We start from the raw sequence: 27,951 nt of genomic DNA, 5'->3' as shown, positions 1-27,951 counted from the left end.
CTTATCATCTCCTCCTTTTCCTCTTTTGGTGATGGTAAGGAGTGTATTCCAGACTAACTCCTTTGAGATGTGTGATGCCAGGTTCTTTCAAAAAGCAGAAAACATCAGCAGAAAGAAGGATGTAAAGGGCTAGAGTCCCAGCCAGAATGGCTGAGGAATCTTAGAAGAAGGATCTTCAAAATAGAGGCTGCCTGCTGGGCCATTAAATCCTTTTGCTTTGGGTTAATCCCACAGTGTTTATCAGATGACTAGAATTCAGATGAAAACACTGCTGTAGTACTCAGGCTCCTCACCAAATTATTCCAAAATCTAGTGTACATGGGTTATAAATACAGAAAATAATTGAATTCTGTATGTCTTAAGTGAGATAATCTGTTCCATTCTGTTTCTTGTGCGCATTCTCCATAATAGTCTAATTGTGTTCTGTGCTCCTGGGGGGCTGAATGTGTATTCAGCAACAATGCATTGGGTTGTAAAATATGCATCCCCAACTATCTGGGCAGGCAAGAAGGAGGTTCTAGTAAAAAGGCTGAAGGTGTTTTTTCTAATGCAAATGGTATGAACCACACACATGGTAGTGTCTTTTAAAGTTATCAGTAGGCTCTGTTTTTTTTCTTTACAGTTATAGGTCCTGTTTCTCACTCCACATTTTGGATGTTACTAGATCAGTAATTCAGTAGACAGCCAAGCAGGTGTTCAAATCACTTCTGACCCCCAGAATTCCTTAAATGACCCCTCGAAGTAGTGGAGTGAAAACATTCTCAGCATGACAGAATATTGAGGTACCTCAGTTGCCTTAATTCTTTTTTTTTTTTTGGCCTTAATTTTTTTTTTTTTTTTTGCGGTACGCGGGCCTCTCACTGCCGTGGCCTCTCCCGTTGCGGAGCACAGGCTCCGGACGCACAGGCCCAGCGGCCACGGCCCACGGGCCCAGCCGCTCCGTGGCACGTGGGATCCTCCCGGACCGGGACACGAACCCGTATCCCCTGCATCGGCAGGCGGACTCCCAACCACTGCGCCACCAGGGAAGCCCCTTGGCCTTAATTTTTAAAGGCTATTTTCTGCCTTTTTTTTCTCTTTTTAAGGAAAGAGAAGTCTTGCTTTGATCTTGGCCATGAGGGCTAGAGGATTGTGTATGTACAGGACCTATAGATTGTATATGTAGGCAGCACCGTTGTCTAACTGGTCAGCTGTGCCAAGGCCCTTGAGAAGGTGAGGGGAGGACAAGAGACATGAGGCTTGGAATTCTTCTGCAGTAGCTGAGGACATAATATAATATTGCTCTTAACATTTCTATTTTTACATGTAGGCCTTTTGACTGCAAACTTTTATTCACTTCACTTCAACCAATATTTATTAGTACACACAAGGTACCGTGGGGGTGATAAAGAGATGAGTAAGATTGGCCTTTCTTCCTCTAGTTGCTTAAAGGAGATAGAACATAAAGTCAGCCTTACTTGATAAGCTTATATTTTATATTATATTCCATCCTGAAAGGGATGCTTATATTGTTCTGTAGTATTCTTGGAAATTTCTATGGATACCCCCCAAAAAGAAGAGATCTCTTTTACAGGCAGTTATTTCAGGATTTAGGCAGTCACATAAAGCATTCTTCCATTGGCTTGTCAACTTCTCAGCAGAAATTAATCTAATTTCCAGGCACAGTTAAAACTGGTATTTAGCACCTTGTTTCACAGACTTTATTTCATTGTCACACAAAAATATGTCAACGTATTCCATGTTCAAAGATTAGTGTACTAGCTCTCTATTGTTGTGTAACGAATTACCCCAAACTTCCCATCTTAAAGCATTTCTCATTCACAGTTTCTGTAGGTCAGGAGTCTGGGTAAGGCTTAGCTAGGTGTGTCTGGCTCGGAGTCTCTCAAAGCTGCAGTCAGGGTGCCCGGCGGGCCCTGAGTCATCTCAAAGCTCTCTAGGGCTAGAATCTACTTCTGAGCTCACTTCTCTGCTCCTGGGCTGTTGGGCTGACAGCCTCCTTCCTTGTTAGCCGTTGACCTTGACCTCCCTGGTTCCTTGCCGAGCCGCATGGGCTTCTCCACAGGCCAGTTCCAGCATGACAGTTGACTTCTCTCACTGTGTGTGAGCCAGCCAGGAACCACAGTCCTTTGGTAAACTAATCTCAGAGTTGAAATCCCATCACTTTTGCCTAGGTCTGTTTGTTAGATGTGGGACATTGTGTCCAGCCCATATTCAAGGGGAGGGGATCACACAAGGGCATGAATACAAGGAGGTGGGGATCATTGGGTGTCCTTTTAGAGGCTGCCCACTACAGTCAGCAGTGGAACCAATAACATTAGTATAAATCTAGTCTGATGTGGATTGGAAGATAGTCTTCTTACCCTGTCTCGCTCTTTTTTTTTTTTTTAACATACATAGCTGTGTTTTATTTCATAAATTTTAAAAATAATTAAATTGCATTTTACAATGTTCATAATTTGATAATGAATTTAAAAGATTAAATGAGAATAAAATATTTGTGAACTACTAGAAACTCTTATACTGGAATTATTCTGATCAAAGTTCTTGTTTCAATTCCTAGTCTATGAAGACTATGTCACAAAGATTACGTGTGTTATTCCAGTTGATATATTTGGTGTGTTTTCAAAGAAAAACAAATTCAAGTCTAGCCTTCATGAAGAGCAAGTGCTGCCTTTATTGAGGTCTGGCTCTAGTACTGTTTTCGCTCTTTTTTTTCTCCTTTTGTTGTTATGTATTCTCCTTGAGTGGTTCTTCCAAACACCTCCCCACTCTTCTGGGCATTTAATTATAGACAATGTACATAATAGATAGCAGACTGCTTTAATCCTTCAAATATTTGTTAGTCTTAGAGCATGTCAACAAGTTATATTGGGTCTTTCTAAAACTTAATGTCGTATATATATATATAAATTTATTCAGTTATTTAATTTTGTTTTATTTTTGGCTGCATCAGGTCTCAGTTGCCCCACGGCATGTGGGAATCTTAATTCCCTGACCAGGGATCGAACCCATACCCCTGCAGTGGAAGGCGGATTCTTTTGCCAATGGACCACCAGGGAAGTCCCAAACCTAATGTCTTGATCAGTGAATTTGGGGGGTTTTGCTGGAAAGGTCGTTGCATCTGGTGTGATGATGGGTCTGCAGAGAGAAGGGGGATGAGGACGCTGTAGCTGGTATAATTAAACAGGCTCCTAAATGCATAAAAACATAAGTATGTTTCATGCACAGTGGTTGAGGAGGGGCATTAAATCAGGTTGGCATATATCCATGTAACGAAGTCGTAAACATCCAAATGAAAGGGATTGTCCCAGTTTGTGTTTCTAACGGGTGAACCTATAGGAAATAAGGATCTCTCAGCCACTCTTCAACTTTGTGCATATGTCAGGGAGCAGCTGGCCTTCCATCTTTTAAATTCTGTGGAAATTATCTGTTTCACGGGAAAACTCAACTGTTGCTCTTTCAGGGAAGATGCAACTTGGTTTTAGATAAAGTGCTTGAAACACACCTATGTAGGCATTAAAGGTTTGAGAAAAGGGTGGCATTAAGCAGATTCTGGTCAATTTTTTTTTTTTTTTTCTGCGGTACGCGGGCCTCTCACTGCTGTGGCCTCTCCCATTGCGGAGCACAGGCTCCAGACGCGCAGGCTCAGCGGCCATGGCTCACGTGCCCAGCTGCTCCGCGGCATGTGGGATCCTCCCGGACCGGAGCACGAACCCGTGTCCCCTGCATCGGCAGGTGGACTCTCAACCACTGCGCCACCAGGGAAGCCCTGGTCAATTATTTTTTAATATCTTTTCCCAGTCTGTTGATTCTCTTTTCACTTTTTATTTGTTTATTTATTTGGCCACACCACACGGTATGCGGGATCTTAGTTCCCTGACCAGGGATCGAACCTGTGCCCCCTGTAGTGGAAGTGCGGAGTCCTAACCACTGGAATGCCGGGGAATTCCCAGATTCTGGTCAGTTTTTAATAATGGAAATTGATTTATGGGGTAGCTTCCATGCGAAATCTGCCAGAAGCTTAGAGAAAAGGAGTCTGAATTCAAATTTAGAAGCATGTATCAGCTATAGGACATATGTATGCTCTGTGTTTTTTCTTCCACCTTGAATTTGACAACATACCACATCCCTCCCAGTGCCTTTGTATCCCCTGTTCTGTGTGCAGTGTCCTGTGTTCTTTCCCCACTTGTTCCTTCTCTTCCTTACGGTCTCAGCAGAGACCTTCCCTGACCATCTGATTTGAAATCATCCCCAGTTCTACCCTCTGTTTCCCATTATTGCCTCTTCTAGTTCTTTTGCCTCAGATTTTATTATCTGGCCCCCCACTCCCCTCTCTGCCGACACACACACACGTACCCTAACCCCACACACAACTGTAGGCTCCAGGAAGGTACGGATTTTTATCTGTTTTAATTTCTGACTATGATCCCAGTGTCTGACATATCATTAGTGCTCAATAAATATTTGTTGAATGAATGAGATCACTTATGACAGTTTCTCACTTTATAAATCACACTTAGCTGAGGACTGTGGTTTACTGTATGTGTCCTGTGCCCCCCACCCCCGCTAGACTGCTGTTCTTCCCCAGGCCCCTGCTGTTCCAGTGCCTTGCGCAGCTCAGAGTAGATGCTCCGGACATTGAAAATGAAAGAATGAATGGATTCTCTGGCAAAGGAGACTAGAGAGAGAGTAACCTTCACTTCTAGGCAAGGAACAGGAGCCCTGGGCACTGCCTGTTTCTGAAGGGCAGTGTCTTCTTCATCCTTCTCTCTCCATGGCTTGTGCTCAGTCCAGTGCCTGGCACAGAGCAGAGTCAGTGCAGGTTAGTTGGATCAGATCGAGTTGAGTTGGGGGAAAAGCTCAAACCAAATCCCTGCTGACAGTAGCACCGGATGAAGCTCAGCTTGTGAACGCTCAGCTTGTGATAGCTCCTTCTGGATTCCCTTCTGCAACTGTTTTGTCAGAATGCCCAGTAGCATTCATTCATTCGTTCATTTGTTCATTCATTCATTCACGCATTCAGCGCCTCCTGGTGGTCTACGGAATATCAGAAGACATGGAAGGCAAGTTACAGCCCTGCCTTCAGAACGCTTACCTTGAGGGAAACTTGGGCTTTATTCTCTGGTTTATACCACCTCACTGAGGGGGCAGAGAGCTGGAATCAGGCAGCCATAGTTGCTCGTGTCTGTCCTCTGTGTTGGCCTCCACACCACAGTCTTTGAACAGGAGTAGAAAGGTCACCAACTGTGGTTGCAAATTGGCTCTTATGTTAATCCTGGCTTATTCAGAAACACTCAATATTTTTCCAAACTGAGTTTAGAGCTTTTGACTGAAGCCTGAATCAGTTACTGTGTCAGAGCATATCGCTGGTATGGGAAAAGCTAGAACTGTAAAATACAAAGCCCCTTTTAAGTAATCCAATATAGGATAATTACATTATTAAATAAAGCCGCGGGTCTCAAATTATTCCATTGCCATTGTACATGTGAGGATAATAATGTGAACTGTGCTAAGTGAACAGAGTGAAAAAAAATGTTTAACAAGAGGGAGCATGTCTAAATCATATGTTTATGTTTAAATAAAGGCTACGGAAAACAGGAAGATTTACTTGGTTTCTACATTAAAGTGTGCTAAATAGGCGTAAGGCTTTCGATGCCTCTTGGTGAAGACTGCTCTTCTCATTAATGACAGCAGTATATCAAGGTGCTGTGCCAGATCACCAATAACCTTGACTAATTCAGTCGGTTCCCACCATGATTTTCATATACTGACAGGGGCAAAGAATTTCCTTCTTCCTTTTAGGGTCTTGATTGAATGTGGGCCCTGCTGAACTTCGTACCTGGGCAGGGTGCCGTATGCCTGTAAAACTAGGTGAAAAATAGGTCAGCAGATGTAAAAGTAATGGTTTGAAGTCACTCACCATATTAGAACATCTCGGTTGGGTGGTGGTTGAGTTTGGGTTTTATTGTTATTGGTTTTGCTTTTAGAGAATGTTCTTATAGGTAACTCAGCTGCGCTTTAACACTGGAATTGGCCTCATTTATCTTCTTTTGTTTCTGTTTTAATGGCCAGAGCTAAGTATATGGGTGCCAAGCTAGTTTTTATTATGGCAACCTGAAAGTAGTTAAAAAATAGACTGTGATGTTAACACCCTATTAATTTGGCTAAAGGAAGGGTAGGCTGGCTCAACCATTGACTTAAGGCATCTTCTCTACATATCAAATGCTTGCCTGTTTAGAGAGGATGCTGGGATGCATTTTCTTGATTTCTGTGTAAATTTATTTTTAATCTTAGGGAGGAAAAGAGATGCATGCATAGTAAATCCAAAAGGAAAGAAATGGAACTGGGAATTAACAAGAGGATATTTCTGGGACTTTCTTTAGAGAGGGCCTTCTGGTCAGGGGAGCAGGCTGCATCCTAACAGGTTTTAGATTAGTGAGTATTAAAAATGTTTTCAGGAATATTAAAATACTTAGGGTTTTTGAATTACTTATTTGATACCAAAATGCCTTTGGCTGTGCCATGAAGGATGTTCACGTTACTTTCGACAAATCGCCGCTCAGAGCAGTCTTCTGTTTGCTTACTCCCTGTAATGGCACCAGGGTGGATTTCCAAAATTCCCTGAGCCACAAGCATCACCCCAGTGTCTGGTGAGGGGGAGGGAAAAGGTTAGAAGAGAAGGGGCTGGCTTGGGAAATTGGAACCCAGTACACTAATCAGCCTCCATGGCAAATCCATTTCATCGTGTTAAGGGAGTCACATTAACCCTTAGCAAACCTGAGAGGATACCTGCATCACTCAGACAACAGAAAATTCTTCACATTTTTAACTAGTGCATGTAGTCTTACTTTGGGGGCAAAAACAAAATACAAATGAAATAATTACAAATCTTTTTGTCCCAAAATGACCGTAAGTCCCAGCCACCCCAGGAAATTGCTGGGAGATGGGGAAGGTTCACTTATCCCAGGATAGGAGTAGGTTGGAGTGTTACTACTATAAAGGCTTAGAGACCAATTTCCCAGAGAAATGATAGGCTTATCAAGCTGGTTTCTGGTTCTACTTCAGTTTTGTCATCTCTAAAATGGGCCTGAGGATACCTACCTCAGCGAGTCCTCATGGGGATTAGATAAGATGATGTCTGTTAAATTCATAGATTAACGTCTGGGTAGAGTAAAGCACCTCAGAGTTTGCCACCGCTGTATCCTTGAGGGTTAAGGAGAAGCCCAGACATTCTTAATTGCTTTCTGGCCCAGCTTTGCTTTGGAGGTACCCAGCAGGAGCTCCAGGGATATTATTGTCCCCAGACAAAGAATTAAGAGGAGTAAAGAACACGCACAGTTCCTTGCAGGTGACATCTGAAGATCGCTCACCCTCCTTCCCTCATTTCCAGTTAAAGTGATGTTATGTAATAACAGTAATAGCCGTCATTTCTTGGATGCCTGTGTTGACAGTTGTACTAGAACTACTCCAACAGCCTAGTTACCCTGTGAGGTGGGTTCTTTTATTGGATTCCCCCCGCCCTTGTTTTCGATGAGACCTTGGTGAGATAATGTCACGTCCCAAGATTAACACTGACATTAAACACAGTAGAGCTACCTTTGAACCTGGGTCCATGAGACTCAGAAACCAGTGCTTCCTCAGCTCTCAGTTTCCCCCAGCATGGAACATCCAGACAGGGGGGACCATTAAAATAAATACTTGTATGCTTTGGGCCCAGCACAATCCATGGCTCCTTAGGAAGTACAAGAGAAGTAAAAGTTAAACGTCCTCGCCGTTAAAAAGTCTCTGCAATTCTGGTGTTTATTGTAGGAGAGAGAATTATGCAATTCAGAATCAAATACACCTAACAAAGATTTAACATTATGTCACAGGTAATAAGCACAGTAATTCCCAGTTCGGGGACCAAGTTAGTGTTGATATCATTTTATTTTGCCGAGTAAGGATGTTAAAATGCAGCTACCAGCATCCATTGCCATCCTCATTTTAGAGGAAAAAAAGATTATTATAACACTAGATGAAAGGAGAAGAGGTGAAGTCCTAGATAGCAGGCGTGTGCAGGGAGCCTCTCCAGGTCAGTGCTGCACCCTTCTCTCTGTCCTGGGGGCCTCCTGTGTGGCTCCATTAACAGAGCTCCTGGGACCGGTGGCTTCCAGTGACGTTCCCCCCACAGAAGAGGGAGGGAGGAAGGAGAATGAAGGCAGGTGTGTATTCCCTGTCCTTACATGGGAGGTTCCCCCAGGCTGTTGGTGTCCCTCTAAGGAAGAGTCACAGCCACTGGTAGAAGGATCTGCTCTGATCCTGGTAACCATCCCCCGCCCTTTTGACGATTTCACCCAGGAGTGGTGATAGCTGAGATGCTGTTAGCCCAGGTTCCTGCACTATCGCTCTCTTAGGGTTCTTTTATATCCCACCAACGTCTTTGTCATCAGTCCCTTTGTAAAACCCTCCTTGGATTATCATTACTCAACTGTTCCATCTCTTTCCTGTTGGGATCCTGGCTGATACAAGGGTAGTCCTTAAAATCTAGCATATTTAGCTTCTTGAAATACTCACTGTGTTGTCTTCATTTTTCTCATTTCATTTTTCTCATTTCACGACTGACCAGTGAAAGCGTCATCTTTTTGACCCACATTACCCACATTACTTTTGCCAGACCTTCTTGGACCTCTGATTGGCAACCACGTGCCTGCAGAGTGAAACCTTTTACTCACTTTGTAGATGTCCTGTTAGCAGAACATACTAATGTGTAACAGGGAGAGTCATGGGGCAGATGGTACCTTGAATATCAGGTATCTGAGAGAGGCTTGCAAGCAATGGAAGTGGCCAACGCAGCCAGGCCCAACAGGGCACTTTCTTCCCCTTGCCTGAGTCCATTGGTGCAAAAACCCAGGATGTTTGGGGACAGTTAAGGTGAATATGCCGTGTTTACCTGTTTTCATTCTATGCCCCCCGCCCGCCAACCCCTCTGATAATACATGTATGTGTTTATTGTCCTTTGGGCTCCATTAACATAGCTGAGCATGGCTGTCCCCAGCAATGGTCTGTTATCGGATACCACGTGGTGCTATAGGGAAGTTTCCGTTCGTGTCTTCTCTCCTGAGGAATGATATATTAATTAAAAATATATATAGGCTTAGCTCTGTTTAACAGAGACCCAGAATTAAAGCTGCTTAAATAAGTTGGGAGTTCAAAATCTCTCATGTCACAGGCTATGGATAAGTGTTTCAGGGTTAGTATGATGGCTGTGTTCTACGAAGTCATCTAGAAACCTGACTCCCTCTAGCGTTTTCTCCTGAGAGATGTGCCTTTATTTGTATGATCCAAAGGCACATCCATCCCCTCTGAGGGCCTGACCTGGAAGTTGTGCACATCACTGATACATCCCATTGGTCAAAACTTGGTCACATGGCCGCATCTGGCTGTAAGGGAAGCAGGGAAGTGGTGTCTGTTTCTGTGCCGAGCAAATTAGCGGTCTGTTACTAAAGATGAAAGGAAGACTAGATGTGGGCAAAAAGTTAACCACAGTTGGGGAGTATTAAATTCTTATTGTGTCCACTAAGCTCTTTTCTTACACATAAGCCAAGTTGGTAGTACAGTTCCGCTGAATTTGAGTTGACTCTTGAGACATCTAAATTGAGGACTGGGCAAAGGACTGGAATCTGGATGAAGGTTTGAACCAACTAGTTGGAACCAAACTACAGAATGTAGTCATGGCCTTAGAGAGTAACACTGGAATCTCCATGGAGAATGACTTCGTCAAGGAGTGATATGCAGAGAAGGAAGACTGGACCCAGACAGCATCTAAAGATAAATGTTTCCTACATTTTTCCTGTAGGGAAATAGAATGAGGAAGGAGAGCAATTGAACAAAGCGAAAGAATGTAGAGGTGTTAGGTGTTGGGTGGGTATTTTTCATGGGCCACTGAGTATCTGTACGTTTGTGAGCAAAGCCACTTGACTCTTTGTCCCAACTGTCTTTTCAAGGATGTTTGTATAGTGAACAGCCCTGGAAGATGGAGCTAGTGCCTTCCTCCAGAACAAAGGGCAGACATACTTATTGATCCGTATTAAAAGATTTGGGTTCCCTATGCTTGGGGTTCTTCTCCTGAAATGCACCCCACTCTGTGTACACATATCATCTAGCCCTCTTAGTATCTCTTTTTGGGAATTGGGTATCAAAGGTCCAACACAAATGCTGATACTTTGACTACTTTCTGTGAGCTATAAACCATCGTTTGTCTCTGACCAGGGGTCTGTGTCCTCTGCAAGCATCCATGAAACTGTGACAAGCTAACTTATAAGTTTGAAAGTAGAGTAAAATCTCAGATTCTTCACAATTCTTAACAAGAGGGAGAGTTTCAAGTCAAAGGTAGAGTTGTTCATTATTAAACTGTTACTAAGACATTAAGTAAAGTTAAGAATAAGAACAGCCTTAGTTAGTGATATAGTGGTTTTCAAAGTTTTTGGACTCAAGACCCTTTATGCTCAAATTATTTAGGACCACAAAGGAGCTTTGATTTATGTGGGTTATATCTACTGGTGTTAGAAATTAAAACTTAAAATGATTTTAAATGCTTACTAATTTATTTAAAAAATAATGTGACATTTATATGCCAAAAAAATGAATATCAAGCTGACCCTCGCACTTTATATAAAACTAAGTCAAAATGGATTATACTTCTAAATGTAAAACTATAAAACTTTGGGAAGAAAACAAAGTAGAAACTCTTCATGACCAGGAATTAGGCAAAGAGTTCATAGATATAACAGTAAAACCACAATTCATAGAAGAAAAACACTGACCAATTGGACCTGATCAAAGTATGAAACTTTCATTTTGTGAAACACTCTGTTAAAAGAATGAAAAGACAAGCTACAGAACAGGAGAAAATATTTTCAAACCCCATATCTGGTAAAAGACCTGTATCAAGAGGATACAAGAACTCTCAAAACTCAACAGTAAGAAAACAAACAACCCAATGTTTAAAAATGGGCAAAAGACTTAAACACACACTTCATCAGAAAGGATATACGGATGGCAAATTAGCACCTGAAAAGATGTTCAACATCTTCAGCCATTAGGGAAATGAAAATTGAAAACATGATCAGAAACCACTACGTACATAGTAAAATGGCAATAATAAATTAACAGTGACAGTATCAAGTGCTGGTAAGGATGGGGGACAACTGGAACTCTCATACATTGCTGGTTGGAGGGCAAAATGGTACAGCCACTCTGGAAAACAGTTGGCCAGCTTCTGCAAAATTAAATATGTACTTACTGTATGACTCAACACTCCCTCTCCTAGGTATTTACTCTAGAGAACTGAAAATGTATGTTCACACGAAAACTTGTACATGAATATTTATAGCAGCTCTATGTGTAATCACCAAAATTGGAAACAACCCATTGTCCCTCAATGGGACAGATCCATAACATGAGGTACTACTCAGCAGAAAAAAAGGAACAAGCTGTTGATATAGGCAGCAGCATGGGCGGCTCTCAAAGACATTATGCTAAATGAAAGAAGCAGCCTTAAAAGATTTCATACTGTGTGATTTAATTTATATGACATTTTGTAAAAGAGAAAACTATACCAAGCACAGATCAGTAGTTGCCGTGTGTACTATGGTATACATAGAACTGTACATAAAAAAGGAAAATTTACTGTAAATTAATTTTAAAAAATATTAATACAATGAAAATGGGAATATAAAGCCATCATGTAAATGTAACACATTTTTATGAAAATTAACCTTATTTTCAAAAACAAAGAAAATTAGTAAAAACAGTGGCATTGTTTTACATTTTTGTAAATTTCTTTACTGTGGAACTTAATAGAGACAGCTGTATTCTTGTATCTCCTTCTGTATTCACTCTTTTGACATACCATCTGTCTCATAGTCGCTGGAAAACCCCACTATACACTTGAAAGAGAATAAGAGTGAAAAAAGCAAATAATTTCTTAGTATTATTATGATCATTGTTTTGACCCTGTGGACCACCTGAAATAGTCTTGGGGATTCCCCAGGGTTCCTGGGCCACACTTTGAGAACCACTGATATATAATGTACTGTCCCAAATTTCAGTCATTTTCATAGCATCTTGACATTTTTTTTTTTTTGGCCATACCCACATCTACTGGGTTTATTTAATGGCTTTGTTCAAACCGACCCATTGTTTTTTAACTAAAATTTATTTAAAGAGGAAACTTCTATATCTCCTATAAATGGGAAACCAGTACCACTTCCCCATAAGTGGAAAGTTACCACAAAAATAAATAAGCAATGAGTAACTTATATTAAATATTAAAAGGTTTATCCATGAACCATCTATACTCATCTCTGTGTGGCACTCTTTGGAAAACACTAATTCAGAGAAGCAATGACAGTGATGACAGCTAAATCCGATGTACCACTTCATTTATGTTAACACATTTAATCCTCACCATTACTGTCAGGGATAGACAGTATCATTAACCTTTTTTAAAAACATACATTTAAAAAAATGGAAGCACAGGGAAGTTAAAGAAGTTGCCCAGTATTCCACAGGGAGTAAATGGTAGGGCTGGGATTTGAACCCAGGCAGTCTGGCTCCAGAGTCCAGGATGAATGCTGTGTTGGCCAGTAGGAAACCTGGATTCCTGTCCAAGTTCTGCCTGAAGTTGGCAGTTGGACATATCCCTGAACCTTACTGTCCTCATCATTAAAGTGAGGGAGGTGGGAGAAATTAGGGTGTGGACGTTTAAATGGTGGGTGCCTGCTCAAGGGGCCAGGCAGATAAAGGAACGGTGGACTGAGTATAAGGCGATAAGAGTGGTGGGGTCAATGGCAGACTAGAGAACTTGCATCTCATCTAAAGAAAGCAACCTCTAGTCAGTTTCAACTTTTTTGTTTTGAGGGGTTTTTTTGTTCTCTTTTTTTCCCCAGATAACCCTTTATTTTATTTTAAAAGAGAAGATAGAAGTCAGGAGACTTTGTGTAAAGTTTCCCAATTGGTTTTTTAAAATTAATTAATTAATTAATTTTTGGCTGCATTGGGTCTTCGTTGCTGCGCACGGGCTTTCTCTAGTTGTGGCAAGCAGGGGCTGCTCTTTGTCGCAGTGCACAGGCTTCTTATTGCGGTGGCTTCTCTTGTTGCGGAGCACGGGCTCTAGGCATGTGGGCTTCAGTAGTTGTGGCATGTGGGCTCAGTAGTTGTGGCTCGTGGGCTCAGTAGTTGTGGCTCACGGGCTGTAGAGCACAGGCTCAGTAGTTGTGGCGCATGGGCTTAGTTGCTTTGCGGCATGTGGGATCTTCCTGGACCAGGGGTCGAACCCGTGTCCCCTGCACTGGCAGGCGGATTCTTAACCACTGCGCCACCAGGGGAGTCCCAAGTTTCCCAATTCTTACAACACTTGGAGAGGCCAGCCATACACATAGGCTGGCTGATACATGACTTCTTGACCAGATGATCTCTTCTGGCTTAGAGGAGTCTGTGATTGAGTACGCTGTTATTATGCAGTGGGAGAAACAAAATCCAAACGACAGAAATAGGCAGTTTGAAACAATGATGAAAAGGGATATGGACTTAGAAAGTATACCAACACAGCCTACATAAATATCGATTAGGCTCTGGGTTAATTGAAAAGCCAAAGTGCATTAATAGAATAACAAGGTGTATTTCTTCGTGTTCCTTTTGGGTTGCATTAGAGTAAATTAGTGGTATTTATCCAGTGCTAATTCTCGGTTTGCAGAGAGCTAATGTAATCATGAGATGAGTTTATTGAAATTCTTTTCTTAAACAGAGAGACTTGCCCAAGAATGGTGAGTATTAGGAACTTTAGTCAGCAACTGCCTCAGAATAGTAAATACGAACATGTGATTTATGCCATTGTGTGTACAAAGTAATGTTTCCTGAGACATTTTCTATATATATGTTGGCTATTTTGTTTTGGGGGTTGGTTTTTTGCTTCCCCCTCCTCCGCTTATCAGATTTCCTTCTAAATCCTGGCATTTGACAATGTTGCAGGGCCAGTTTCTCTGTGAATCCACAGTGAAACATACTGGTGGTTTCACAGTTAATCCAAACTTGTGTTTACGGCTTATACATGTTTATTTGAATTCCTGCATTTGTTTTTAGGCATTGTGTATATACTCAGAAGGTCTGCTTCAGAGAGAGAGAGAAAGGAGGGAGGACTAAACCTGTAGACTGGATCTTGAAAGATGGGTTTATTCATCAATGACATCATAAGGATTGTATTTTCTCTCGGTTAATAAACTATTTGTTTCGCGGGTGTTGGAAGCCAGCCAGAGCTAGTCATGCCATTTCTTGGAAAAGTTCTGAAGCAACTGGTAATTGAAATGATAATCATTTGATCATAGTTAGAGCTATTTGAAAATAACACTCATCTCCAAACTTGTCTCTTCTGGGGAACCATATTTGGTAAAACTGTTGCCAAATTCCATCTTTGCTAATATTGAGACTTATATACCATGATACTTAATTATTTTCCAGTATATTCTAAACTTGGTTTCTGATATGCCCTGTCCAGAAGCTGTTCCCTGTCCAGAAGCTGTTCCCATATGCTTTGAAACAATACCCAGCCTGAATTTTTATTCTGACATTTAATAATCACCATGTAATAGCTATAAAATGCGTGACAACTATAGATCTTTTATTTCGAGAGGATGGTGTAGTGAATCTGAGTGAAATCATCCATTGAAATGGTACTTTGTAATATGCCCCATTGTTTATATAAAGTATTGAAATTTTTTTTTTCTTGAGCAGAGAATAAAAACAGTTTCTACTTTGTCTCCCATTTAGTGGAAGTTCATATTTAATCATGATAAGAGAAAGGATTCCATTACAAAAGTTTTACTTTTCATTTTTGATAGAGTAGTTGTTATTTTGCTGCTGCCTAACAAACTCTTCTCAGAGGCAGCTTGGAACTGGATGAGGAAAAGTGAAATTTTAGATTCTACCTTAAAACATTTTTTAAAAACTGAATCCGGGGCTTCTTATTGTGTGAAGCTTATCTTAATAAACCCTTTTTTGTTTGCTTTGGAGTATTGTGTGTGTGTGTGTGTGTGTGTGTGTGTGTGTGTGTGTGTGTAGGTGGGAGAGAAGGAGGAAAGAGTCATGTTTTACAGCAAAATTAGCCAAAATCACTTGTGAATTCCCTTTGTTTAATAGCTCAGAGACATCTTCCTGTTGTTGTTTGTCAAAAATATTTCTAAGATTTTGTAAGCTTAGGGGTTTTCACAGCTCAGCTTTCTTCAGAAATGTGAAGTAAAAGAAATGAAAGAAGTCAGTTCAAGTTGAAATGTCAAATGCTTCAGATAATTTAACTTAAAACCCAGTGAGATGATCTTCTTAAGCCTTTTCCAAAGAATCTTCGGGAAAGAGAGGCCCTCCTTTGCTCCCTGTACGGATATCTATTAAATATCTTGCTGGATTAATTCTGAGTCAGAAAAGTTGGTCGTTTCCTGGAAGCAATTAAAGGTGCTTAAAATTGAAATTTATGATCCATAGGAGAAACCTAAGTTTCAACTACTTTTCTTAGATTCAAAGGCTTTCTCCTCACTTGCCCTCTTGCCTCTTACCCCATACGTATTAAAAGAAAAAATCAGTTCATTTCTCAACTTACAAAGTTTTTAAGAAACATGAGAATGTGTAAGTTTCTTTCAGTGGGAAGCACATAACATTTATGAAGTATTTCTTTGGGGATTACATCACAGTTTTATTTAATTTTAGGACAAAAGTTAAATTCAATATTTGTGTATAAGCCAAGGGAAAATGTACCATAAACATAGGAATTTGGGGGTGAGTCAGAGTTCCAAGAATCCCAGATTTACTTAGACCATTTATATAGAGACAGGCTAACCATTAGTCATCTAGTTCTCACTTTTTTACTTTTGTAAAATTAATGGCACCTAAAAATTAGCTTTCACCCTTGTGGTCAACTAGGGAGAGTGAGCTGCAGCAAATAGCATTAAAAATGACTATTAGAATTACTGTCCAATTTTTGGACATTTTCTAAGCACATAACAAATAAATCCTATAAATTATTCCTCAAGTAGACCACAAGCAGCGAAAAACCATTGAAATGAAGTGAGTTTCTGAAGGTTCTCTGTCACCAAAAAAACACGTTGTCTGCTTACATTAGATTCAGCCGCTCAAATGGTGTTTCAGATGGGCTTTATTGAAAATGTATCATTTACTTCAGAACCACCAATAATGTTTTTTGTTCTCCCGCCACTACCTCTCTTATAGGATGAAGTCATTGCTGTTTCCGAAAAGGTGATTGTGAAGCTTGAAGACCTGGTCAAGTGGGTACATTCTGATTTCTCCAAGTGGCGATGTGGCCTTCAAGCTGGGTCAGTGAAAATGGAGTCCCTGGGAAGGAATGGACAGAAGGAAGCTCTGCTGAAGTACCGGCAGTCAACCTTGAACAGTGGACTCAACTTCAAAGACGTTCTCAAGGAAAAGGCTGACCTTGGTAATTATCGTTTGTACTTTTAAATCTAATGTGTGGGCATATACAGTAACCTACTTTTTTATTGTAGGTTTTTCTGGAAACCCTGTCATTCATATATGCACATAATTTCTTTAACCTCAGAGAGACCTGGGAATATGGATGGACAGATGACTGGGTGTGGAAGGGATGGATGTTACCTGTTGAATCACAGGACCTTCTCTGTGTGGAACCCTGTGCTGGAAACTGGGTGATATAATAACCCTGTGCGTTTAGCAGCTTCCAGTTGCTGTCAAGGCATAAGACTTAATCGAGGCACCAAAAGTTGAATTAATGGAGAGTTTAAATATTTGTTCTGAGTAGATACTATGACATTTTTTAACACCACATCAGAATTTCACGTTTTATGTTGGAAGGAAAGCAAAGTGAGGAGGAGAGATGAGCTACTTCACGTGGAGCAAGAGAACAGTTTCAAAGCAGGGGAACTACTGGTTCGCAGCTCATGGCATAGGTTCCCCAGAATTCTCAGGGTGTAGTGGTCGCCATCAACTATGTGGTTTTTTCTTTCCTTCCTTCCCTTCTTACACTATAGGTTTGGGATTTGGAGTAGTTATTCCGTTTAGTGTTTGAATCCTGACTCTGTTGCTTACTTAGCTGTGTGGCCTTGGGCAAATAATTTAACCTCCAAGCCGCAGCTTCCCCATCTGGAAAACCTGGAAACTTTTCAGGGTCACTGGGAGATGTAAGAGACAAAGGGTCTAGCACAGTGACTGGTGTATATTGGTGTATGGAGAGGAGCGCCATAATTAATTCCGTTGCTTTTTCTCAACACTTTCTTCTCCAGTGACTTTTTGGTGTCTTTTCCTGCTTGTTTTTTTTCCTTTGTAACTCCTTGTGGCATTCACTGACTTACTTTCCTAGCGTTGCTCAAGACCACAGTTGTTGACCTCTGATTTAGACTACTTATTTCCTCTTTAGGCAAAGAGGAACTTCACTTTTAACATATTAAGGCATCTTTTTCTTTCGTTCTAGCACAATGCTGATTTTCATAGCCCTATTTTATGCCTTAATGTAACAACTTCCTGTTTTTTTTTTTAACCTAGATTTTAACTACTACAACAAACCTAGACTTTTTATTTTAATTGGCATAAAGAGACTGAGTAACACCCGTAACTGACTTGTCTTTCATGTGATTCTGGTTTGTGATGAGCTGTGCTGTGTTTTGGGAATAGCATTAATATTTTCTTTTAGTTTAACAATCAACAGTTTCCTGGCATCTTTTGGTAGATGTCAGGCAGTAATATTTTGGTCATGGTGGCCTGATCGTCATGTACCCATTTAGAGAAAATTATTAATCTAGTGGTTTTCATTTCAAAATTAAATAATTTTTTAAAATCATCTTCCTATACAGGCTGTTAGCATGGCCAGTTTTGTGAACACACCATGACTAGCCTTCTGACATGTGGTAATGCTGAATAATACAGCTGTTGTATTACTTGCCTAATATATGATCTAAGTTGTATTGCTATTGTCTTATGTTTTCCTTAACATTAAAACCTTTCTTCTCTTTGTTTGATTTTTTTTTTTAGTTATGAAATATACTGTTACTAATAAAAAACTAAACAGGAAACCCATGGGGGAACAAAAGGATGTGTAGATGGTTAAGCTTGATGTCATGCATATAAACAAGAGTATTTATAGAAGAGTTGTTTTGTATTTAAAATTGATAGTTTATTAATGAATGAAAAGAAACCCAACCTCTTAATTTCATCAAAAGATTTAGAGGTTTTGATCTTCCTGAATTCTAAAAATGTCCATAATTGAACTTTTTAATAATTGATTCCAGAAGAAATTGGTTTATAGTGAACATTCAAAGTATTTAGTGGTTTTTAAATCTTGTTGTTCATTAGACTCACTTAGGAAAAATTTTTAAATAATACTGATTGCTGAGTACAGCTTCCCCAGATTCTTCATTCAGTAGGATTGAGGCAAGGCCAAAGAATGTGTACTGATAAAAGGATCTCTAGGTGATTCTGATTTTTTTTTTTCCCCCTTTGGGTCTCATTTGGGAGACAGTTCTGTGAGTGATCAGTGCAGAGGAAGGGAAAATAAGCAACAGGAGATTTGATTGGGAAGCTCTCTGGTGAATAAGAAACACCATGTATTTTTTTTTTCTTTTCTTTTTTTTAATGTAAAATACCCCTTTAAGGATAGAATTTGGAGACTTGAAATTCTACTCAGTTGGTATGAACTGTGGGGAATTTGAGACAAATAGCTTTTGTAATTGGAATGCACACTGTGTTGTAATAATGTGGAAAGAGAAACAAAAACTTTCCTTAATGTAATGAGTTTCCATTATCTGCTTGATCTAAGGTTTACAAGCCTACATTGTGAGGATTTATATTGGGATATAGGGGATGTCATTTGCTGTGTGCATTCCTGTCCCAGCAACTTTCTCTTCAACCCCTTCCTTTCTCTGTCTGCAACATCAAAATATTTGTTGTCTGTACTTTTCTTTCTACACAGTGGTTTTCTTATCTCCCTTTCTCTTGGCCACACTGAAACCACTTCCAGTACCACATTGTTAATGGAAGTTCACACACTTATTAGGTTTTTCCTTCTGTAAAACCCTTCCAATTCCTCATTGTTCCTACCAGAGCAAGAAGATGAACTCTGAGATTACTTAAGACCCTCCCTCTTTTTTTCTAGTGGAAGTAAGCAAAGAATGGAGCCATCTCACCTTTCTGTGGATAAAGTAAAACTGCAATATGTTATCTTTTTTAACTGAATTATTTCATCATGTTATAACATCAATAATAACAAAATAATTCAGTTGACTCTTAAAGAAGGGATTTTACCATCTAAAAGCTAATCAGGGTCTCCCTGGTGGCGCAGTGGTTGAGAGTCCGCCTGCCGATGCAGGGGATGCGGGTTCGTGCCCCGGTCTGGGAGGATCCCATATGCCGCGGAGCGGCTGGGCCCGTGAGCCATGGCCGCTGGGCCTGCGCGTCCGGAGCCTGTGCTCCGCAACGGGAGAGGCCACAACGGTGAGAGGCCCGCATACCACAAAAAGAAAAAAAAAAAAAAAAAAAAAATAAAAAAGAAAAAAAAAAAAATAAAAGCTAATCAAAGGGCTCTTCTTGCTGAGTGTTTAGGTAGAATAAGTTCCCTTTAATCCCAGTTTGTGTCACTTCCTGTCTCTGAATAGTAAAAAAAAAAAAAAAAAAAAAAAAACAAGAATGTTCTCACAAATGTGTGTCTGCCAACAAATTAATACTCCACAAAGAGAAACTCTGCCCCAAATGGCAGCTTCCAATAATTGCTGTGACTCAAATCACAACTCTTTCATTTTTTTATCCCTTTCCCCTTCAAGGACAATATTTGCGGATGTCATGTTTGCTTTTTAAAAACCTATGGCATTTTCATTTAAGATGGTAAATGGTGACTGAAACTGCAGATCTAGATAGTGGGGAAACTAACAATCTTTAAAAAACACTTCTGAGATGTGTGAGAGTACATTCATCCCCTTCCCTCCTCTTTGTCCTTTTCACAGAAAGAAAGTTCAGTATGAAACCAATTCAGATTGTGACTTTACTCAGTGAGATATTTTACCTTTTTTCAGACAGTTTCATACTGACGTTTATAGAAAAGGAAGAAAGAAAAAATAACTATGTTAAAATAGAAGGGTTAAGGAATGTATTATTCATAAGCATAACGAACACAGGAACCTGTTTTTCCAGAAGAATCGGGTTGATTAAATCATTCACTACACAAGCCTCTAGTTATTTATTTTTGTCTTCAGAATTACAGTACTTAGCTTTTGTTGTAAAGTGGACCTGATAACCATATTTGGTATGGCAGTTGGAACTAGTCAAATGAAGAATTATTTCATTTTACAAAACTTTTAGCAACTAAGGAATATAAACACTATCAGTTAAACATAGCATACTTGCATTTTTTTATTCCTTGGGCTATAGTTTGAAAAGAAATCAAATTATTTTATATAACACTGCTTCTTACAGAGTTCCTTTAAGTGAAGTATGAAAGCTGCAGTGTAAGCTTTATTGGCCTATAAATATGTCATTATAGTTGGACTACATTTATATGCTTTGGATTGTTGTTTAAGCCAAGAAAATATGTCTCTACAGGTTGACTTTTTATTGAAACCCTTTGAGGCATACAATAGAATGTATTTTAGGCCAAGGTTGTTAAAACAGCATTTTCATTTTTTTGCAGCAGACTCATTGTCAATTACACTGCCACAAACTGTCTGTGGATGGGCAGTTATGAATGGTTTCATCTCCAAATATGTCTCTAGAAAAAGAAAAGATAGAAGAGTGTGAGCTGAAATCAAGAAAAGAGACCAAAAGATGTGGGTGTGGGTGAATTTAATGCTGGGGGTTCCCTCAGGTTCCCTCAGTTCAGTTTCTGTTTCTGAAGTCCCGTCAGATGGAGAAAGAGTGCCTTCCCATGTCCCTTCTGCCGCTGGGACGTTTACTGTACTTTGGGGAATAGACAGCATGGTGGTGGTGAAGGAGCAGTGGCTGGGAGGTCAGGAGAATCTTGCCTCTGCCTGTCCTGAAGGTCTGTCACTCACGGCACAAGTCACTGTGTGTTTACACCTTCGGGTTCCTCGTGTGTGAAATGGGTCATAGTGTGTACTTTGTTTATCTCGCTGGATTTCTGAGAAGGTCAATGGAGAAAAAAGATCAATATCCATGGAAGCATCTGTGCTACTGAAGTCTAAGATGGTATTATCATTATTATTATAAGAAGGCCATTCTATATCATAGGGAGCTAGGTGGTATACTATGAGCTAATTTGTCTCTTATGAATTTCCCTAATCACATGTTCTAGTTATTTGGGGCAGGGTTTACACCCTTACTGTCTGCCTCAGTAGAAGGCTGTTATTAAAACCCTTCAGGTTCTTTTATTTGTATATATATAATATGTGTATATATATATATATATATATATGTATGTATGTATTTGTATATATATACAACTATATGGAGAAAGAATATAAATATATGATATAGTTTTATATGTTTATATAGAGATATGTATTTATATTTTATATAGCATTTCTCCTCTTAAATTCTGTCAAAATAAGCTGGGCTACAAGTGGCCAGTGGCGTAAATGTCTTCTCCAGTACTTTTAGTTAGAAATTGACTATAGTCTTTGCTTGGAAATTCTGGAGGCCTTGTATTTCAAATGGTTGTTTCAACTTTGTTTTGAGTTTGATATGTCAAGCTGCTTCCTGGGATGTGGATACGGGAAGGATTCTCGATTTGTGTTGAAGAAAACAGTATAAATGTCTCTAATAAGAAGCATGCTAAGGTGCTGACAGTTTGTCATAGTAAGTATTTTTCACCAGAGACATCTAATGAACTTCTTAAGGTGGAAGACATGCTTCTTACTAAGCCAGTCCTTTTCTTCTTTCCTTCCTTCCTTCCTAGATGTAAATTTTGTATGTATATATTAAACAGTCTTCTCAGGGTATTTGTTGTTTATATTTTAACTTCCATTGCCGAGCTAGCTATACTATATTTTTCTTAAGATAGAAACTTGGGAAACTTCTTGGATGATATATTGTTGAATTATTCTGTTCGTGGATATCATGAGGCATCCCTACAGAAGGGCCTCTTCACCGAAACAGATTTGGCCTCCTTGAGTTCAAAATAGAAATCAGTTACACTTGAGGCTTATCAAATATTTGTAAAGATAATTTCCAAAGGATTTTCTCACAAGCTCCTCTGACAACATTGTTGTGTGAACCATGCATTCTTTAAAGAATCTAATTCTAGCACAGTGAACACAGGAGAAGCATGCTGTCCACGTGCCAACGTGGCTGTTTCTTCAAGAGGCTGCTTCATTTCATTGTAAAGTGACAGCCCAGAGAACCTTTGACACGAGCAAGTTCACACTTCCAAGAATCTGTACCCAAGACATTCAAAGCTTTAGAACAACTTAGTGACAGGCCATTTTCTAAGGATCTGGGAACATAGGCGGGAGGTTATTCCATTTCATTTCAAAGTTAAAATTCAGCTTGGTCATGGAATCAAATAGTTGAAGACTGTCCTGAAATAATGGTAGAATGAACATGTAAAAAGTGTCTTGAATAAACAACGATGTATGTTGTCTACACTCAACCATCTCGGCTACACCTGCTGGAAGGGAAGTCTGTGAAACCTAACCACGTGTGAGCCAGTCAACAGCTGGTCATTGATATTGCTGTCTAGATATCATACTGCCGTCTCTCAGGAAGGCTCATTCCAAGTTAAAACCCTTCCATTTGGAATTTCTGTTGACTTGCACATCTTCTAGTGTTTCCTAGAGTGATGAACACTTTCTAGGACACCAAATCCAAATCTTTTAATGATGGACTGAAGGTTGGATAGTCAACTGAAGAGAAGTCCATAGCATTTAAGACTTTATTCTTACTTATAGAATTGGAGATGTTGGGGCAGAAGTGAGAAAAAAGTGAAATTGGAACTTAAGTGCTATTTTTAAGTATTCAGGTTACCAGTATTCACCTCCTGGATACAGTGTTTGAACAAGGTAAGAAACACATGCTTTTTTGGGAGCCCTTCATAAAATTGTCAGGCTGGACACTGGTACAGTTGATATTTCCTCTCCCCCTTTCCTTGAAATAGTCCTCCGTTTGTCTTTATTTGGCTTGTTTAGCCAAATCCCAATTTTTTCAATTTTTCACCAGGATGTGGTTTCAGAATCCTTCCCCATCCTGGTCACTCATCTCAGGACACACTTTGGTTGTTCTTTTATACCAACTTACTCATTGTTGGGAGAGAGCCATGGCACATGCGTCAGGCTTGGCACCCTCCAGGTAGGAATGACACGGGCAAAACTCTTGGAATCTCTTCCCTAAAGTTGTATGGCCTTGACTTTTCTACTCCTGAGGGCAAAAAGGAGGGAAAAGATGTTATTCAACCACTATACCTCCTGAGTTTTAGTTACCTCTGTTTTTGCTTGTGTTTTTTTTAAACAGTAGTGTTAAATGTAGACTATTATCTAATGAACATCATTGTCAACTAACATGGCAGGAGGTTTTCTGGCTCAATATCATTGCTGTGCCTTTCAAGTTTCTGTAATTCCTGTAGTTGTATATTGTAGCATTTAGGGTAGGACTGTAGTATTTTTGCCTCAATAAAGATCCACAGTTGAATACCAGCTTGGTGTCCAGCTTTGTTTAAGCTGTTCTGATCAAATAAGATAAAAGACCAGCACACACGTCTTCCCTAAATTATCATATGTGTTAGTTTAGTTCATTATCATCCTTCTGGACTCTAGTTGTTCTTGCTTTTTTTTCATTCTCTGTTTTCTGGTGTATGGCCATATCTTTGATAAAAAAAGACCATGATGGAGAAGGCAACCAACCCATACTTTTGTTTCAGTCTCATTAATAAAAATGTGAATATCACAGTGCAAAATCTGTGGTAGTCACCATCTGATAGGAAGATTACCAAAGATGAAAGAAATTTCAGCTGTGGTCTGAGTCCCTTGCTAATATATATGTCCCCTTTAGTTTCTGGTTACATACCCGGGGTCTTTTGGAAAAAGCCTTTTAGGCATCCTTGGCTTCTTGCAAGCTCATAAATATCTGGTATTATAGATAGACAGGCACACTTGGAGCAATACTTCTATTTGCATTTGGTGGTAGGAGTCTGCTGTGAGGAACAAACCTGATTGGTCAACGTGGTCTGTTAAGCATCCTTGAACAGTGCAACATTGCACTTCAAATGTGCTTTAAAAATGAAGTTTGATTCAACATTTCCCCTTCCATTGGAAATGTAAAATGCTTTTCTCCTTTTATTGTACCTCTAAAATATTTTTCTTTACTTTCCAGCTCTCATCTCTTTAGCCACTGCATGATTACTGACTGTAGGCCATTATTATAGCTGTTATCACGATGGCATCACCTTCGAACACAAAAGCACATACATCCAACATGTGAATTGATGGGGCTTTTCCAGAGGGTTTTGTGAGAAGGTATTTGATTTGGGCATCTAGGCTTAATTCTCTTTAGTATTGATGCTGATTCTTCCCAACTGCTCATTTGTCTTTTTTTTTTTAATTAATTAATTTATTTATTTTTGGCTGCATTGGGTCTTTGTTGCTGTGCGCGGGCTTTCTCTAGTTGCAGTGAGCGGGGGCTACTCTCCGTTGCGGTGTGCGGGCTTCTCATTGCAGTGGCTTCTCTTGTTGCGGAGCGTAGGCTCTAGGTGCGCAGGCTTCAGTAGTTGTGGCACATGGGCTCAGTAGTTGTGGCTCACGGGCTCTAGAGCGCAGGTTCAGTAGTTGTGGCACACGGGCTTAGTTGCTCCGCGGCATGTGGGATCTTCCTGGACCAGTGCTCGAACCCGTGTCCCCTGCATTGGCAGGTGGATTCTTAACCACTGCGCCACCAGGGAAGCCCCTCATTTGTCTTTTAGAGTACTTTAAATGTGAGGTTTTATTGCAAAATATTAATTTTCCTAAATGTCAAAGATCCACCCCTCTTCTCTCCTCTAACATTATGTGTTTAAGTCTGTAGTTTGTACAGGTCCACTGTTGAGGAAAGCTGAGGTTTGGACTTTTACCCCATTTTAATGAATATATTTATTTAGGACAGATTGGAATAATAGTGGGGTTTCAGAAGCTTTACAAGTGCTTCATGCACAGTAGGGGCTGAGCAAACAGTGCTGTCGATTTGGGGTTTTCCTAGTTGCCTTGCCCTGTGTTTTCAGTTAGTATGCTGGGATGAAGTGGCCTCGCTTTGTTCTCCCAGATGCACCTGGCCTCTTTCTTTGGACCTCTCCACTTGCTTTTTAATTTTTTAATCATTTCTAACATCTTTTACACTTCTGACCCTTTAAAAATATTGGCTTTCACCCAGTAGCTCCCCTTTCTTCGATACCCTCATGCCTACTGGATAAGATACAAATGTTATAGGCAAGCATCCAGTGAACTGTTCAGTCCCAGCCTCCAGTTTTTTTCTTTTCTATTAAAGATCTTTCATTGTTGTTGTTTTCCTGATTGCCAGTGTTATCCGTGTTCATATTAGAAAACGTAGGCAATACAAAATGCGGAAAAATTTAAGTTGCTTGTTTTCCTCCCACCCAGAAGTAACTGCTGTTAGCATTTTTAATATCAATATGCCAAGGTATATGAATGTGTGTATAGGTATGAAATTCATATGCATACCCTTCCCCCCACCATTTAAATTTGTACAGGTGTATTATGACAGTGCCTCCATATTATAAAATACTCTGTTTCTTTCTGCCTGCCGTAATGTTTCATTAGAGAGGTGTTTCTGTTTGGACATTTCATTTGCTTCTGTTTTCCCACAAACTCTGAAATTCTTGTAACTCTGCCATGTCCATGACTCTTTCCTCGTACGTTTGTGGAGGTGGAATTGCCAGCTCAAAGTGCACACAGAATGTGAAGACAGCCTATCTCTCTCTCTTATCTCCTATCGCTTATGTAAACCTCTTGCTTTAGCCTAACTAGTCTAACTACTTGGTCTTCTTTCTCTTTAACCCGCATGCACCCACACCCTGCTCCCCAGCCCTCCCGTGAGTTTTGTATGGCTCATGCCTTTCCTCATTCTTGGAATACCCCTTCCAGGACTCTTACCTGAAGGAAATCTCTTTTCTTTAAGTTTCAGTTTAAGCCCCTGAAGCCCTTGTTTGGCATCCTGCTCAAAGGATTTTCCCTGCTTATGGAGCTCTTATCACACTCAGTGTCTCTACCACCTGATTACCTTACGCTATAACTAGCAATATAATGCAGTATCTATTATTTTTTATATATGCTTGTCTTATCTTCCCAGCAACAGTCCTAACTATCCTGTAGGCATTCTGACTTCACAGCTATATTTAGTAGGTTAAGTCAACATGCGACTTTTATGATCAACCTCCTCTGAAATTTCTGGCGTTCTCTGCTCTGCATGGTCGGGACACCTGTGTGGATTCAGTGGTTGACTTGAGTTCTTGTCCAGCACTTCCTAGGACACCCTCTAGTGGAGGAGCTTTCTCATTGGTACCTGGAAGGAGAAGCAGTGTACAGTTGGCGCTCCATGTCTGTGGGTTCCGCATCCATGGATTCAACCAACCTTGTATGGAAAATACTCAGAAAAGAAAAGAAAAAAAAAACCTTCAGATAGTTCCAAAAAGCAAAACTTGAATTTCCTGCATTTTGGCAACTATTTACTTAGCATACTTAGCATTTATGTTGTATTAGGTATTATAAGTAATCTAGGGATGATTTAAAGTGCAGTTGACCCTTGAACCATGCGGGGGTTAGGGTGCCAACCCTCCGCACAGTGGAAACTCTGGGTATAACTTATAGTCGTCCCTCCATATCTGTGATTCCTCTGTTTTCCCAGTTCTGCATATCCATGGATCTAGCCAACCTTGGATCATGTAGTACTTTATTTACTATTGAAAAAAATCCCTACATAAGTGGACCCATGCAGTTCCAATCCGTATTGTTCCAGGGTCAAATGTATAAGGGAGGCTGTGTGTAGGTTATATGCACATGTTATACCATTCTATATAAGGGATTGGAGCATCCTCAGATTTTGGTATCCTGGCGGGGTTTCTGGAACCAATCCCCCACGGATACTGAGGGACGACTGTACTTGTGGTATTTAGTTTCTAACTATTTTTGGCTTCATTTGTAATCCTCCATTGTAGACTCATTCGAGGAAACTTACTAAGAGAGCTTTTGAACATGCTCAAAGCTAGCTTGCCAGCCTAGGGATTTTGGGTGGTGTTGTAGGAGTTTGTTGTGTGTGGACATTTACGTATTAATACTGGCACTTATTAATTCCTCTCTTCCTCAAGGGAATCTTTTTCATGTGTCAGGATTATAGCAGTGACAAAAACGTGAAGGGAAATAAACAAATCCAGACTGGACTTGCTCTCCCTTATCTTTTTATTATCATCAGCTTGTTTGTAATCTGTCTTCTTTAGGTGACAGTTTATTAGGGAGATGGTTTTAGCAAGACATCTAATACTTCTTATTCTAGGCAATTGTACTGTTTTAATCCTCACCTCCCTTAAAATGGTTACTCGCTAATCATGGTGGAGGATATTCCCCATCTTCCAACTACTCATTCTACTTCTTTGGTTCACAAGGGAAGTATTCTGTTAAGCTCTACAAAAACAATGCTTTATGCCTGGCCTATTCACTCAATAAGAAATAAAACATTGTTTTCATTGCAGTGCTGATAATAAGGCAGATTTCAAAGCATGATGAAACGTATACTTTTCTAGCAGAGAAAAACCTATAGTTACCTGGCTAATTACCCATCACATGATGGCTGTGTGTAAATATAGGCTTTCACATGTGCAGCCTCTGTGTGGGTTTCTTTCTTTTTTTTAAAAATTGAGAATGCTCATTTAGTTTCCATTGTTTTGTATTAATGTTTTCAATAAAAGATTTAGAAGAATGAGCAAACACAGAACCTACCATATTCGGGTGGCTTCTT

At 40.0% G+C, this 27,951-nt stretch overlaps 1 protein-coding gene across 1 annotated transcript in view; it reads left to right on the top strand.

The window, feature by feature from the left end:
• Positions 1-27,951, top strand: part of ARID5B (AT-rich interaction domain 5B) — a 192,244-nt gene that overhangs the window by 15,757 nt on the left and 148,536 nt on the right. The window contains exon 3 of the mRNA XM_082640341.1: positions 16,255-16,480. Coding sequence (XP_082496467.1) covers positions 16,255-16,480 — 226 coding nt within the window. The remainder of the gene's footprint in view (positions 1-16,254; positions 16,481-27,951) is intronic.

Source organism: Mesoplodon mirus, assembly GCF_964341445.2.
Source record: "Mesoplodon mirus genome assembly, chromosome: 2".
NCBI lineage: Eukaryota > Metazoa > Chordata > Mammalia > Artiodactyla > Ziphiidae > Mesoplodon > Mesoplodon mirus.
Note: the sequence above shows the minus strand (reverse complement) of the source record. Positions and strands in the feature narration are given on the sequence as shown.